The sequence below is a fragment of the Brachyistius frenatus genome, unplaced genomic scaffold (assembly GCF_029030835.1).
Source record: "Brachyistius frenatus isolate BFR_SWC_R1_liver_20210118 unplaced genomic scaffold, ASM2903083v1 Contig_119, whole genome shotgun sequence".
NCBI lineage: Eukaryota > Metazoa > Chordata > Actinopteri > Embiotocidae > Brachyistius > Brachyistius frenatus.
The window spans coordinates 1,005,936-1,020,300 of record NW_027210718.1 but is presented as its reverse complement, the minus strand read 5'-3'; the positions used below and the strand labels follow the sequence as shown (position 1 = coordinate 1,020,300).

The 14,365-nt window shown below is 41.7% G+C and overlaps 1 protein-coding gene across 1 annotated transcript; it reads left to right on the top strand.

The window, feature by feature from the left end:
• The first annotated feature begins 110 nt into the window (after window positions 1–110).
• tbl3 (transducin beta like 3) lies at window positions 111–14,172 on the top strand. The gene is made up of 23 exons (XM_069713487.1): window positions 111–259; window positions 384–435; window positions 682–777; window positions 1,610–1,657; window positions 1,796–1,937; window positions 2,036–2,120; window positions 2,724–2,894; window positions 3,028–3,103; window positions 3,241–3,337; window positions 3,452–3,687; window positions 4,573–4,714; window positions 5,080–5,138; window positions 5,288–5,394; window positions 5,548–5,683; window positions 7,454–7,693; window positions 7,881–7,951; window positions 8,247–8,403; window positions 9,295–9,353; window positions 10,271–10,374; window positions 11,044–11,115; window positions 11,543–11,701; window positions 11,875–11,968; window positions 12,668–14,172. The coding sequence occupies exons 1-23, from the start codon at window positions 228–230 to the stop codon at window positions 13,230–13,232; spliced, it is 3,000 nt and encodes a 999-aa protein (XP_069569588.1). The 5' UTR covers window positions 111–227; the 3' UTR covers window positions 13,233–14,172.
• The last annotated feature ends 193 nt before the right edge of the window (window positions 14,173–14,365 follow it).

Below are 14,365 nucleotides of genomic sequence, written 5' to 3'. Positions count from 1 at the left end.
GACAATTGAGGTGGGACTGTCCAGTTTTACGCATCGAAAAAAAAACAAAAAAACACCCGGCCAATCACAGCTCCGTGCGTTCAGATGACGTAGAATATGTGCGACTCGGCTATCAACATGCGGGGACGGACGTGTTGACCGTAGCCAACGTGTGAGATGAGAAATAAGTAGTTTATATAGCCTGTTGGTGATCAAATATTTAGGTTCCGGCATTTTTAGTGAGCAAGATGGCAAATACTAATCTTCAGTTCAAAACCAAGTGAGTTTGGCAAAGCGCACATGTGGGGCTGCAGCTCTTTGCTAGCTGGCTAACTCAAGCTGGGCTACGGTGTCGTGATGAGGTTTTCCCCCAATTAATCGTCATATTTCTCTTCTCTCCTCAGTTATGATGTTCACAGCAAGATCGAGCCGTTTTACAAAGGAGGGAAAGTGCAGGTGCGTTGACGCGTCGGTGTGTCCGCGGAGATTTTCTGCTGTATTGACATAAAATAACGAGATTTGCGAGAAGCAAAATGCCCCTAATTTTTTTTTTTTTTTTTGTCCCGTGCAAGCTCCAAAAACCTCCTGGACAAGATCACAGACGACGTCATACATCTGTTTTCACAGACGGAGCGGCACCGACCAACACAACAACTCTCCTCCTCACTTGTCCTTTAACCTCGATATCTGTCTGTTTTTCAGATCAGCAAAGATGAGAAGTACATCTTTTGCACATGTGGATCTCGTGTCAATGTTTTGGAGATCAGCACGGGGAAGATCGTCCACTGTGTTGAGCACGTGAGTCCCAGAGTTTTATAAAGACTACTTTCCCACAGTTGGATAAAGTTGTGCCCACTGTTTGCTGGATGCGGTGTTAGAAATTGGAATAGTTTATCTTTGCACGTCCAAAGATAAATAACTACCGTGTGCAATATTTTTTTAAAGGTCAAATTATAGCTTGTTTGAAACCTAAAAGTTTAAAATTCTGTTTATAACTTGTGATTGTTATTTATTTTTTGCTGTTTGATGTTGAATTTTGTCATTGACGGTAATGTCTGTTTTTATTTTTCATATTTGTGGGTAATGGTGTCACTTACTGCATCTTTACTCTCTTTAAATGAAGAACCGTAAAGGAAATAAATCCTGTACTTTATTGTGCTATGAGCAGTTATTTGTTATTTGATTTTGGTATTCTTCCTGTCCTAATGTAAATAAACTATACTCATATTTATGCTGACTAGGGCTGTCAACGATCCTTACATTTGAGTTGACAGACTGTAATTGCCATCCAGATAATTGTGATTTACAATTTAATTGTCTTTCTCTGTTATAAACCTAATCATAGTTTAATAATACACTATATGAGGAAGAAGAGCAATTTATTGGTGTTAAAAATTTACATATACAAGTAAAAACGATAGGTTTGCCCTTTAGGCCTCGTAAACAAATATTTCACGTAAAATATGATATTTCTGTTAGTTTCATCAATCTGTTTTTTTTTTTTATACAGATAAGTGAAAACTATTCTAACAAATATGCAAAAGGATTGTGATCAGCTCAAATAATCCCGATCAAGTGATTATCTAATAATTGTGTGAAAAATTCATTTTTCCCCAAACTCTGGCTGTAGGATGATCAAGAGGACATCACATCGTTTGCACTCAGCTGTGATGATGAGGTAAGAAAACTCTTGTGGTGACTTCACTCAAACCCTCTTGTGTAACCACAGATGAGCAAACACCAGCATGGTTTCAGTATTTTCAATTATCAGCCTTTGAAACAGCATTCATTGTCTTGGCTTTGTGTCCGTCCACAGATGCTGGTCACAGCCAGCAGAGCTCTGCTGTTGAAGCAGTGGGACTGGAGGCAAGCCAGCTGCACTCGTTCCTGGAGGGCCATTCACACGGTCCCTGTGGCCAGCATGACCTTTGACTCCACCTCTACGCTCCTAGCCACAGGTCAGCTGTGACATGATCAGTATCAGTCAGCATCTACCTGACCTCTGCTACATAGGCATCCTGTGGTTCACAGTGTTTCTCCTCATGTTGTCCTGCAGGTGGTTGTGATGGCACAATAAAGCTCTGGGATGTGGTAAAGCAGTACTGCACTCACAACCTTAAAGGCTCATCTGGTGTTGTACAGTAAGTTCTTGTGTCTCGGAACTACACACAGATTGGAGCTTAAAATCCTTTGTTACTACATTTCATTTAGCTGATGCTTTTATCCAAAGCGACTTGCAACACACCAATGGTACACCATCGGTAGCAACTTAGGGCTCAGTGTCTTGCTCAAGGACACTTAGGCATGTGGACGGGAGGAGCTGGGGATTGAACCACCAACCTTCCAATTAGTGTGCAACCCACTCTACCAACTGAGCTACAGCCTCCCTACTTACTTACTAACTAATTAACTAACTACAGTACTTGGTTCTTGGTTTCAAACTTTATACACTCAGCCAGCTACTAAAGTTAGTGAGTCATTCCCGAAAGTGAGGAAAACCAGAGAGACATAAAAATGATGTCTTTAAATGATATGATATAATAGTTTAACAAGCAGACATGTTACAGAACATTTGCAGAGTTTCACATACACTACAAACACCTATATAAAGCACAGACAACGGTATACTTGCCAACAATACTGGTTTTACAGGCAACCAACATCTCAAGTTGATGAAGAAACTGCAGATTTTGTCGTTGAATTTAGTAACAAGGAAGCAAAATAAAGTATTTTTCCTTGTGCAGCTTGGTCCAGTTCCACCCAGACATCAAGCGGCTGCAGCTCTTCTCCTCTTCTCTGGACTGTGGCATTCGGTTGTGGGACCTGCGCTCCAGCCAGTGTGTGTGTGTGCTGCGGAGCCACTACAGCGCGGTCACCTCCCTCAGCTTCAGTCGAGACGGAGGCACCATGGTCAGGTACTGTGAACCCGGCTTCTCGGTAGTGTTTCCAATCAAACTGCTGAAATAGCATTCAGGGTGTATTAGACTTTGTGGTGCTGCGTGATAAAGCTGTGTGTAACTTTGTCCTGATCTTATCTTTTATTTGTAGTTCTGGTAGAGACAAGATCTGTACAGTGTGGGACCTGAAAAGTCGTGAGGCCAAGAGAACTGTTCCGGTCTTCGAGGTGAGACTGTGAAAACTGGAAGATATTGTTGTTGTTGGTTCATGGAAAAACTAAGAATTGTAACATAAATTATTTTTGTAATCTTCATGCGGTATCATCGCTGCAGCTTGATTTATGTGTGTGTTGTCTATCTGCAGGCTGTAGAGGGGGTTATTGTTCTGCCTGAGAATAAAGCCTTATCTCAGATTGGAGTGAAGAGCAAGGACTTGCATTTCATCACAGCTGGCAGCAAAGGTTCGACTTTCCCATCGCCTCAAAGATCTAATCTGCGTTGCTGTGCATGAGTTGACTTTGTGGACACCTTTTCGGTATCTCTGTTACTCACATATTCGTCCTTCTTCCCTGTAGGAGTATTGAGGGTGTGGGAGGCCAGCACGGCTCGTTGCATCTACACCCACACCCCCCCCTCCACTCTCAACTCTGTCTCTGAGGACGAGGAGGAGGAGAAAGAGAAGGACGACGACGACAATCCCCGCACTCTGACTTATCTTTTTCACCTGCCCGCCTCTGCCAGACTGGCCACAGTCACGGCAGAACACAACATACTGCTCTACCAGCTGCCTGGTTTCACCACACAGCAGCAGGTGGGCACCGGAACCAGACATCAGTGCAGTATTTAATAGAGTCAGACTGAAACTGGATGTGTAATGGCGGCAGGATGTTTTAAAGTTGGACAATTCCCTTTCTTATACAAAAGGACATCAGTGCACTGAAACAGTGAACTTCAGTGGGAATGTAACAATAATTATAAATCATCATTGAACTTGCTGCCGAGGCAAAAAATATGGGGCAGCCTAACATAAGATTTTTAGCTCACCTGCCTCAGTTTTTGTACGAACAGAATCAGAGTCCGCTATTCCCCAGGTATATATTGCCCAGACATATATAGACATATAAGACATTAGTAGACATACACACACCTAAAGACATATAGGAGGTACTTCTGAACATTTACAGCTGATGTGCATTTTTGTGTTTTTCATATCGGACAACGTATACGCCGATACTGATATATCTGTGATGGACCAATGTCGGTCTGGCTCCAATATTTATATCCAGTGCTGATATTTGGAAATGACTTGTTAGACACCTGATAGTATGTTCTTCACATGAATTTACATGAAGTATTAATGAGGGAATCTAATTTAAAGCTAACGGTAAATACCCACCTATGTTTTATGCAAGTTTTTTTTTTTTTTTATGAGGTATGCCTTTATCACCAATGCTCCCTTTGCTGGTGAATTGTAGCTTAATTATCTGGTTAGCAGTTAGCGTTTACTTTAGATTAAAAGTTTTTGATCAAAACATCAGATATGGTACAAGTTGTGACTCTTACATGGGCTTAATCAAATAGAACATTAAGGTCTTTCTCTGCTGGTTGTCCTAAGCTGACGCTCATGTCACTTTGCCGTGTGTACTTATCAGACTTAATGGTCTCTCTCCTCTCGGCTGCTTCTTTTGTCCTCCAGTTTGTGGGCTACAGTGACGAGGTGCTGGACGTGAAGTTCCTGGGTAAAGGCGACAGTCACATCGTGGTGGCCACCAACAGCTGCCAGCTGAAGGTGTTCGAGCTGCTCACCAACAGCTGCCAGATCCTCTACGGACACACGGGTCAGTCACCAGCAGGCAGCAGCACGTGCAGGCCTGCACGTTTGTTCATTCATTAATTAAACTGCAGGAAGTTTCTGTGGTATTACAATGAGTGTGTGTGTTTCCCCACGTAGGCGAACATAGAGAATCAAGAGATCAGTCCGTTTTAATAAAATGTATATTAATATTTAACATTACATATTTACATTTACATTTTCAAGTGAAAGTGTAAAGACAGTGTCCATACACCACGGTTGGATCAGGGGAAATGACAGCTTTGAGTCAGGTCTTAGACCACCTGGTCTTTGTGTTGTTTAAACGTGCCTTACTGAGCAGGTTGGATCGATGTTTATCTCTGCTATTTTTTATATGCTTATCTTCCTCAGATACTGTCCTCACACTGGATGTGTTCCAAAAAGGCTCTTTGTTTGCAAGCTGTGCAAAGGTAAGCATGGGAACTGAAAGAGACAGTATCTATTCATGTAGAGCCGTGGCATGTGGTGCGTCCCAGTGTCAACACATCTATACGATCAAGTATATAAACTGTTAAGACACATTGAAGCCAACAGTAATGTTTGAATGTCGTGTCCACAGGACAGGTCGGTGCGTGTGTGGCAGATGGACAGTGACAGTGGTCAGGCGCGATGTGTGGCGCGGGGCTCCAGCCACACCAATGCTGTGGGCTCCATCTCCTGCTCAAGGTAACACGTCACATTCCTGTAACACACAGGTAAAGGGTTAGGTGGTAAATATGTTTGAAGAAAACAGGGGAATTGTTCTTTAGTAAACGGATATTAATAAGTTTGTGTGATTGTGCCCGACTAATGCCTCCCCATGTTTGTGTTTGTGTCCAGGATGAAAGCGTCTTTCCTTGTGACTGGTAGTCAGGACTGTACAGTGAAGGTGTGGGATCTCCCAGAAGACTTTTCCACAACAGGGTCGGACATACACCATCTGACTGCACGTGCCACAGAGAAAGCTCACGATAAGGTACCTGGAAACAAGTTTTTAAATCGATAGCCATTTGAGAAGAGAAGAGTCCAGCACAAAACATTCAATACAATGCAACAGACACAATCAAATAGAACATTTATAAAGGCCCTCATTTACCATCCTTCCCACACATTGTTCCCATTAACCCACAACACCGACACAAAATAAGTAGAATGTAGCTACCACAAAACATATAGTCCATTATTAATAGTAGTAAGACCAATGATTACAGAGATTACAAACAAGCACATTCCTCACACTATTGAAGGGCAGGAAGACATTACAATTAAAAGCAGCAGCACAGTGTTTTAGTAAAAATATGAATACATTATTTAAGGCCTCTTAAGGTGGAATGAGTTCATTGTTCTTATATTAGTGAGCAGATTGTTCCAATTGGAATTTGAAAAATATGAATTTTGGGAACAGAAAAGAAAGGTTGCTGAGTATGTCTGAGAGTATGAGGATATGTATGGTGTTAGATATTCTAATATCAAGATATTCTGGTCACAGTTTAGAAAGAAAGAAGAAACATGCTGCCATTTGTAGCTGATAGCATGCAAGACATGCATATGCATAGTGCGCAAACATATATGCAAACACAAAAATATCTCATGATAGTTGTCGACTGTTCATTAGTGCAGACAATGAGTCGAAGAGCAATTTTTAAATTCCTGCTGAATTGAGTTTGCAGTTAAATACAATGAAATATGACAGTAGTTTTTGTCCAAATTTGAGCCCAGAACATCGAGATTGCATGATTGACAGCTTCCTCCTCTTTAAAATCTTGCATGACAAGTTTTTGTGTGACACCCTGATTTGATGAATGGGCTTTGGTCATGCGCACTTGTAGCATAAACATTCAAACAAGTAAAACACAGCAGCTAATTGAACACATTTAATCTCTGAAAGCACTTCTACTTAAATTCAAGACACTGCTCTGGAAATCTGCCAGCAAAGAAACAAGTTTTCCTCATCACCAAAAATAGAACGGGAAAAACTGAACTTCTGTTGACATTGGATGAATTTGTTAACCTTCAACTTTTAAAGGAACATCAGGTGTGTTTCAGCTTTTTATCAAATGTTTGTGGTTGCCCCGGTTGTTTTCTTAGATAAAATACAATTCAAAAATTCGGTAAACAAACCGTCAGCTCAAACGGTTTTAGGGAGGATTCTCGCACTCTGACGCGCACACAGATACACGCACGCACGCACACACACACACACACGCACGCACGCACACACACACACACACACACACACACACACACACAGGTGAGTCAAGTCTCTGGTGATGTAATTTCTGTGCAATGTGACACTTCTCATAAGGAAGTACATTGAAACTCACGCCTCTTCTCAGTAGAGGAACTATTTAAAGTTATAGAGATGATGGGAAGTTACATTTTTACACAGGATTCTTTTCTTTTACACTCACACACTAAATCACACTCACTCACAATGGAACAATTGTCAGTCTGTTCATCAGTAGGTCCTGGTTGCTTAACCTTTTATTTGCTTTATGTTAAACATTCTTTCATCAATTATTTGATGAAACACAATGTAAAGCGTCAGTCACCGCCACGTCAGGTGAAGTGATGCTGGGGGCAGCGTCGTCATTCTCTTGTTACAAATGTGATTTACATCCTCTCCATCCATCTTTTCTTCATCTCAGTTCTCACTACAATCTCTTTTACTATTGAACGTACTATATTGTGTTAAACTTAAGATTTACTAAAATCTTGCCATCTCCCTCCCCTGCCATTTCTCCAGGATGTAAACAGCGTTGCAGTATCACCCAATGACAAGCTGCTGGCTTCAGGCTCCCAGGACCGCACGGCCAAGCTGTGGTCCCTGACTGGGGAGGGAACCGTGGGCCTGCTGGGGGTGTTTCGGGGCCACCGTCGTGGTGTCTGGGCCGTCTGCTTCTCCCCCGTCGACCAGGTGCTGGCCACCTCCTCAGCAGACGGCACAACCAGGCTGTGGAGCCTGCAAGACTTCAGCTGCCTCAAGGTGGGACACAGGGTTCAGTGTGCATCAGAGTAATGTCTCTCATCAGTTGTGAATTTTGTCTTAACCTGCAGGGGATTTTCTTTGGTGTTGCATACAAATAATTATGTTGAAATGACAACAGAGAGTAGAAAGGGTTGTTTGTTAAGTTTTTTTTTTTTTTTTTTTTTCTTCTTCTTCTTCTTTTAAGACGTTCGAGGGCCATGATGCATCAGTTCTAAAGGTCATCTTTGTTAGCCGAGGAACTCAGCTGCTCACCAGGTAACCACAGTTCCTCCTCACGCAAAGCATTTCTCCACAAAGAGAACCGCAAGGACCTATTCCATTCCCACACCATTGCAGATACATTTGAATGCACAAACAGCAGCCTCAAATTGTTTCTTCAACATGTTATCTCAGATGTCTGACTACCACAACACGTTCCTGTGGACTATCACTTGTCTCACCAGCTCACCAGTATCTAAGATCTCCTGACTTCTGACTTTCCGCTCGTGAGTCGCGTGGTGTGTTTAAATAGAACTGTTGTAATTCAAAATTTCTTTATCATTTACCTCAGTGGCTCAGACGGTTTAGTGAAGCTGTGGACCATAAAGTCCAACGAGTGCGTGAAGACGCTGGACGCCCACCAGGACAAAGTGTGGGGACTCCACGCCAATCGCAAAGACGACAAGATGGTGACTGGCTCAGCAGACTCGCACATCTCTCTGTGGGTGGTAAGTAGGATCTGAATGATCGTCACCAGTTAAACAGAGCAAATGGTGAGAGGCTTAAGTGGATCAATTAATAATCAATCTACTAAATAGAAAAAAGAAAAAAAAATTGCAAAGATATTTTCTTGTCTCGCCATTAGTCTTGCATTCTTTCCTCTTTAACTTGACATAAATGTCTCGGTAGGCTGCAACGAACTCACAAGTTCTCTTTTGATACACGACAGTAAAATGCTATTCTGGGAAACCAGTCACAAAATCAAAGTCATAAAGGCAAAGTCTATTTGTATTGCACCTTTACGTAATGCAAAAAAACAAGTGGCAAAAACTCTAAAAGCAAAGCACAGTCAAAAGCACTCAATAAAAACAGTGAATGCAAACAATTAAAACAGAGAAATCCACTAAAACTGTTAAAGGATTAATGAACAAGCAGTAGGATTTTGATGTTGAAATATTTAATAAAGATTGAAAAAGACCCCAAAAATTGCTGTGACAGGTTAGGGTTGTTTTAAAAGAACTCGACTGGACATTCTGTACACGAGGACACGTACGGTTTTGTTGGTGAACAGCTCAGAGATATTTCACAAACACTGTTGCATCGTCACCTTGGTCAGTATTTGCATCAAATAATTCAGGAAGTCGCGTCAGCTAAATGTTTTTGCTGTCATGACAGCAAGTGTTGTACCTGCTGAAGTGTCCTTTTGGCAAGCTATTTAGTCCAACTGGCTGGTTATTTTTAGCTGACCTTTCACTCTTATTTTTAGCTGACCTTTCACTCTTATTTTTAGCTGACCTCTCACTCTGTTTTTGGTAAAAAAAAAAAAAAAAGATTTTTGTCCCTGCGGGGTTCAGTAGATTATCACAGCTAAAAGCATGTTGTCTGTTGTGCCCCACTAGGATGTGACTGGAGTGGAGCTGGCAGAGGAGCAGGCCAAACAGGAGGATCAGATACTCAAGTAAGTTACACACAGCATTATCTTATGGATTACAAAGCTTGTTCTAAAGTCACAGAGCAGGCTGCCGTCACTCCTCCCTGCATCTTCTATCCTTAGCGTTGGGCTCATAACGCTGCTCGACACGGGAATTGTTACAAGCTGCTAGAATAATACCTTCCCTCTTGTGCAGATAGGCAGTAGTATCATTATAAAATGCAGAATTTAACTGCACAACAGCTGCTAGTATAAACGACAAGGTCAGCAATTTTGTAACACGTTATCCATGTTGCATTAGTCACTCGTGGTCAAGGCTGATGTTGTTGCTGGTTTTCGTCTGGAGATTTTGTCGAAAACATACCGAGTGACAACTTCCATCCCGATGCTGACTCACCAAAACAGTTGGGTGCATTTTTTTTTGTAGTGTGTGTTAGTGATGACACTGTGGTGTATCAAACAAAAACTCGTTGACATGTTCAATAACATGTTTGTGAAAAATAAAAGATGATGTACATTTCACTTTGTGAAGTCAAAATGTACATAATTGAGTGAAGTTCCGCCGTTGGCCGGCCGAATGAATGCAGCGATTTCCGGTTTAGGTTTCAAATTAAAAGCTCTCTCGCGTTTCATACACAGTCCAGCCATATTACTGGGTTTTAACCTGGCCTTTATTTAAAGAAAAAGTCATAGTGCACCACCGCTGAACTACTTGGAGGCTCTTACAGTTCCTATGATTTATGTAATATTTTGTCAGACCTTATAAACGTGTTGGTATCCAGTTTGGAAACATCATCGAGGACCTACATTTTTATTTGTAATGATTTTGGTCGACTATCCTTTGAGCTAATGAGCAGTAAACACTGATGATTGCTATTTAAATGTTCAACAAGGCATACGGGTGCACGTGTCTGTGTGTTCACATGTGTCTGTTGTGTCTGAAGGCAGCAGGAGTTGTCCAACCTGCTCCACGAGAAGAAATATCTGAAGGCGCTGGGTCTCGCCATCTCGCTGGACCAGCCTCACACCGTGCTCACTGTTATCAAAGGTACTTTTCACTTGTGGTTATCGTGACTGTCGCCTTGTAAATGTGTCGTCTCTTGTTTTGAACGGCTGCTCAAACGAGCATTGAAGGATGCACAGGACGGACCCGCAAACAAAAACAAACCCCTGGATTCCACAGTCATGCCCTTTTGTTCACTATGTTTGTCTTGTTTACTGCAAGATGTAAACCATCATAACACAGTGCACTGGGTGGGTCAACACGCATTCAGTCCACAGGTGTCTTAACAAAAGGCTGACGCATTCTGGTTTTGTAATACATAATAGAGTGCATTATGCAATGCGAAATGGAATTGATCTCACCCATTCATACTTGCGCTGAATACACTGAAGGCGTGCACACGGGAAGTTCTGCACCCATATCCATTGTAATCCTCATAGACTTGGAAAAGTGATATCAAGGAAAAGCAACTCCTCTGTTTTGGCAGACTATTGCTGGACACTAAAGATGGATGTTCCTGAGGCCTGATACACTTGTATATTGTAAAATTAAATTTGAAGAGTAACAACAGGCTTGTTTACCAGTAGGTAATACACACTAACACTTAAAAAACAAAGCTGACATAACAGTTCAAATAGGAGATTTAAATTTGCGGAGTCACTATTACAAGCTTAACATGAACTACTACTGTCCGTCTTGTCTTGTTGCTTCCAGCGATCCGTCAGAGGGAGAACAGCAGCGATCTGTTGGAAAAGACTGTGCTGAAACTGCGACTGGATCAGAAAGGTACCATGTTAAAAAAAAAAAAAAAAGTCTTGATGTGTGCTCGGTAATCCAAGTGGAAAAAGTTCATCTCATTTATTGGGAAAAATATGTTTCATCCTTGTATAAACAACCATAGTTGTATAACAACCAAAACCAGTGTGGCTTAATAACAATGAAACCGGCTATTGATTTCACTTGGAAACACAATATTAGCATCCTCCCCACACAACCCTACGGAAAGAATGTCTGTCAGTGGAGAAATTAAATTGTCTTCTTCCTTCTTTTTTTTTTCTTTCTTTCTTTCTTTCTTTCTTTCTTTCTTTCTTTCTTTCTTTCTTTCTTTCTTTCTTTCTTTCTTTCTTTCTTTCTTTCTTTCTTTCTTTCTCCCAACCGTTTCCGCTATCTGCTGCTCGATAATGGACCCTGTCACGGTTGCGATCCCACACAGAGTCGCTTCTGCGCTACTGTGTCGTGTGGAACACCAACGCCAGGAACTGTCAGGATGCCCAGGCCGTGCTGCAGGTGCTGCTCACACACCTGCCGCCCGAGGAGCTGCTGCAGTACCAGGGAGCCCGGACACACCTGGAGGGACTCATCCCATACACGGGTCAGCCGAGGGCGCGTGTCTGTCAAACTGAGACCAAGAGGACACAGCGTCTCGATATAGCTTTAACTCAAAGATTATATGGCCAAATTACACATTGTAAAGGGGCTATTGTGGGGACATGCAAACTGAAGTTTTAACTGATTAAGTGTTTATTCATTGTCTTCTTCCCGCAGAGAGACACATGCAGAGGATTGGTCATCTGCTGCAGTCATCCATGTTCCTGAACTACATGTGGCAGAAGATGAGAGTGGCTGGGGCGTCATCTGGGTGAGAGAGCTTAAGCTGCCTCAATACATAAACTGTTTGGTCAACAGCGAGCCACAAAACCACTTCATGATCAAGTGAGAAAAGCGCAGACGTTCCGCTGTTTAGCTCCCAACGGAAGGATCCGATGGAGATGATGTTATGACAGTTTCGTGTGTTGCTACGGCAATGATGCCACAGAAACAAACTGGTGTGGTTCAATTGTGAACTGTTTAGGGCTGTATATATATGCATAACCTTTATTATCCATAATAAATATATGCACGATAGCTCTTAAGAGTCTTACACTTGTTTTGGCCTGATTGTTCAAAACCCTGAGCTCAACGAGTGCTGCATTTCCAGTCAGAATCTGTGTGCACTGGTGTCGTGAACAGTAAAACTGATGAATACCTCTTATTGCCTTGCAGTCCTTCAATATCTACGCAGGTGAAACATGACATAAAAAGAATGAGATTACATCACAAAGACTGTAGTTGGATTTCTGTCTCATGGGAATGTACAATATCGTACATACACAGTTTGACAATGAGCAGCTTTGTCAGCCACAGTTTTCCTTCTCTGAATGAAGCGTTGACAGATTACAAAACATTTGACTGTGCAGGTGAAACTGATGCAATGCACGATACTGTAATTGATGCCTGGAAACATTCTGTATACACTGTTCAGTTTATGTATCTAATCCATGTTGTCTGTCCTGTTCAGCATGGACCAAGATGAAGAAATGGATACTACTCCTCTCGCACACACCCAGCCTTTCTTTGTAATTGCCAAGGAGGAAGTAAAAGGCAGCGGTGATGAAAGACGGGACGAAGGCGATGACAGTGATAGCGGACAAGATGAAGATCCAAATCTCTCTGTGAAAGACGAGGAGATCGACGAGGTCAGCGCCTCGAACAAAGTCTCCACCAATGGCAGACGAGCAGAAAACGGGGCGAGTACCAAAACCAATGGCAACCACCACTCTGACAGCGAGGAGAGTTCGGAAGAGGAAGACCTGGACGAAGACGAGAAGGGTCAAACAACAGTAAAAGTGATGAAACGGCTGCTGGGTTACAATGTCAGAGTTTCGCCAGCTGACAAGGATCAACACGCTGAACACAGACGACCGGCGTCTGGAGATAAACACCCAGGAGGGTTTACATTCCTCGGACCATTAGCTGGAGTGACCCTGAGCATGCAGCAGGAGACAGACAGACAGCTGGGAAATGGTGATAATAAGGACAACAGCCGTCTCTGTGAATACCAACTCTCTGCAGCTCAGTACTGAGGACTCAGTACATACCTAAACCAGTTCTTCCATACAGATTATTACATAACCACCCTGGTTTCTTCATTCGTTTCCTCGGAAGAAGCTGATAGGAGGGACAGACAGGAGGAAGTAATCGCTGCATATAAATTAGAGCTATGAGTCAAAGCTATCCTCATTCACAACACATACCACTGTGTAGTTCTGCAATGTCGCCTTGTCATGATCTACCGGCTCGACCACAACAACGCAGTTTCCTTATGTCATCCCCAAGTTTCCTTGAATAACCATGGAATTCTTTTTTCTTTTTCTTTTTTTTATAAATGTTTATGAAATTAAAAAAAAAAAAAAAACTGTAATTTAAAAGAGAAGAAGTCTCTTTTTTATAGTGATATGCAGCATTTTTAAATATGAGGTCACAAAGCAAGAGTCTTTAAAATGTGACCCATCACTTATTTACAGACTGAGTGGAAACACTGGAAAATGTCCATGTTGGCTGAATGAAGGTTTTGGTCTTTTGATTTCCTCAAACTGTAGGTCAGTAACGCTTCGGTAGGGCACGTGACATGGCTTCATTTTCTCAATCCAACCATAGATTGCGGTCATTATAGCAGATGATTCAAAACTTTCCCGTGTCAGGCATGCAGGCCCTAACAGAGGAATTTAGGTAATATATGTATAAACAATATTTTCAGACAAATCAACCAACTTTTTTTGTTTTTAAATATCCATCTGCTTTTAACTGGGTAAATTCACACTGCTGTAGACCTGAAACAGCTAATTGATTGATGTAAAATTAATCACTTCTTTTCATAGTCAATTTTAATGTATTATTAATTATTTTCTAGTAAAAATGCCACCCATTACCTCAGCACCAACTTCTCATTTGCCACAATTTGCTGCCTTACTTTGTCTTCTGTGATTCCAAACTGAGAATTATTAAAGACATTTGAAGATAAAATCTTGGACTCAAGTGGGACAAAATGAGTATTTTTTTTCCTGGTATTTTATAGACTTAAAAAAAAGTCACTGACTCATTGAAAACATATTTGCTAAATTTATTGATATAGAAAATAACTCGCCTCCTCATAGGATTCCTTATTTCATGACTGAGTGAAAACTAAATTGCTGCATTATTCTTCTAACTTTAGACA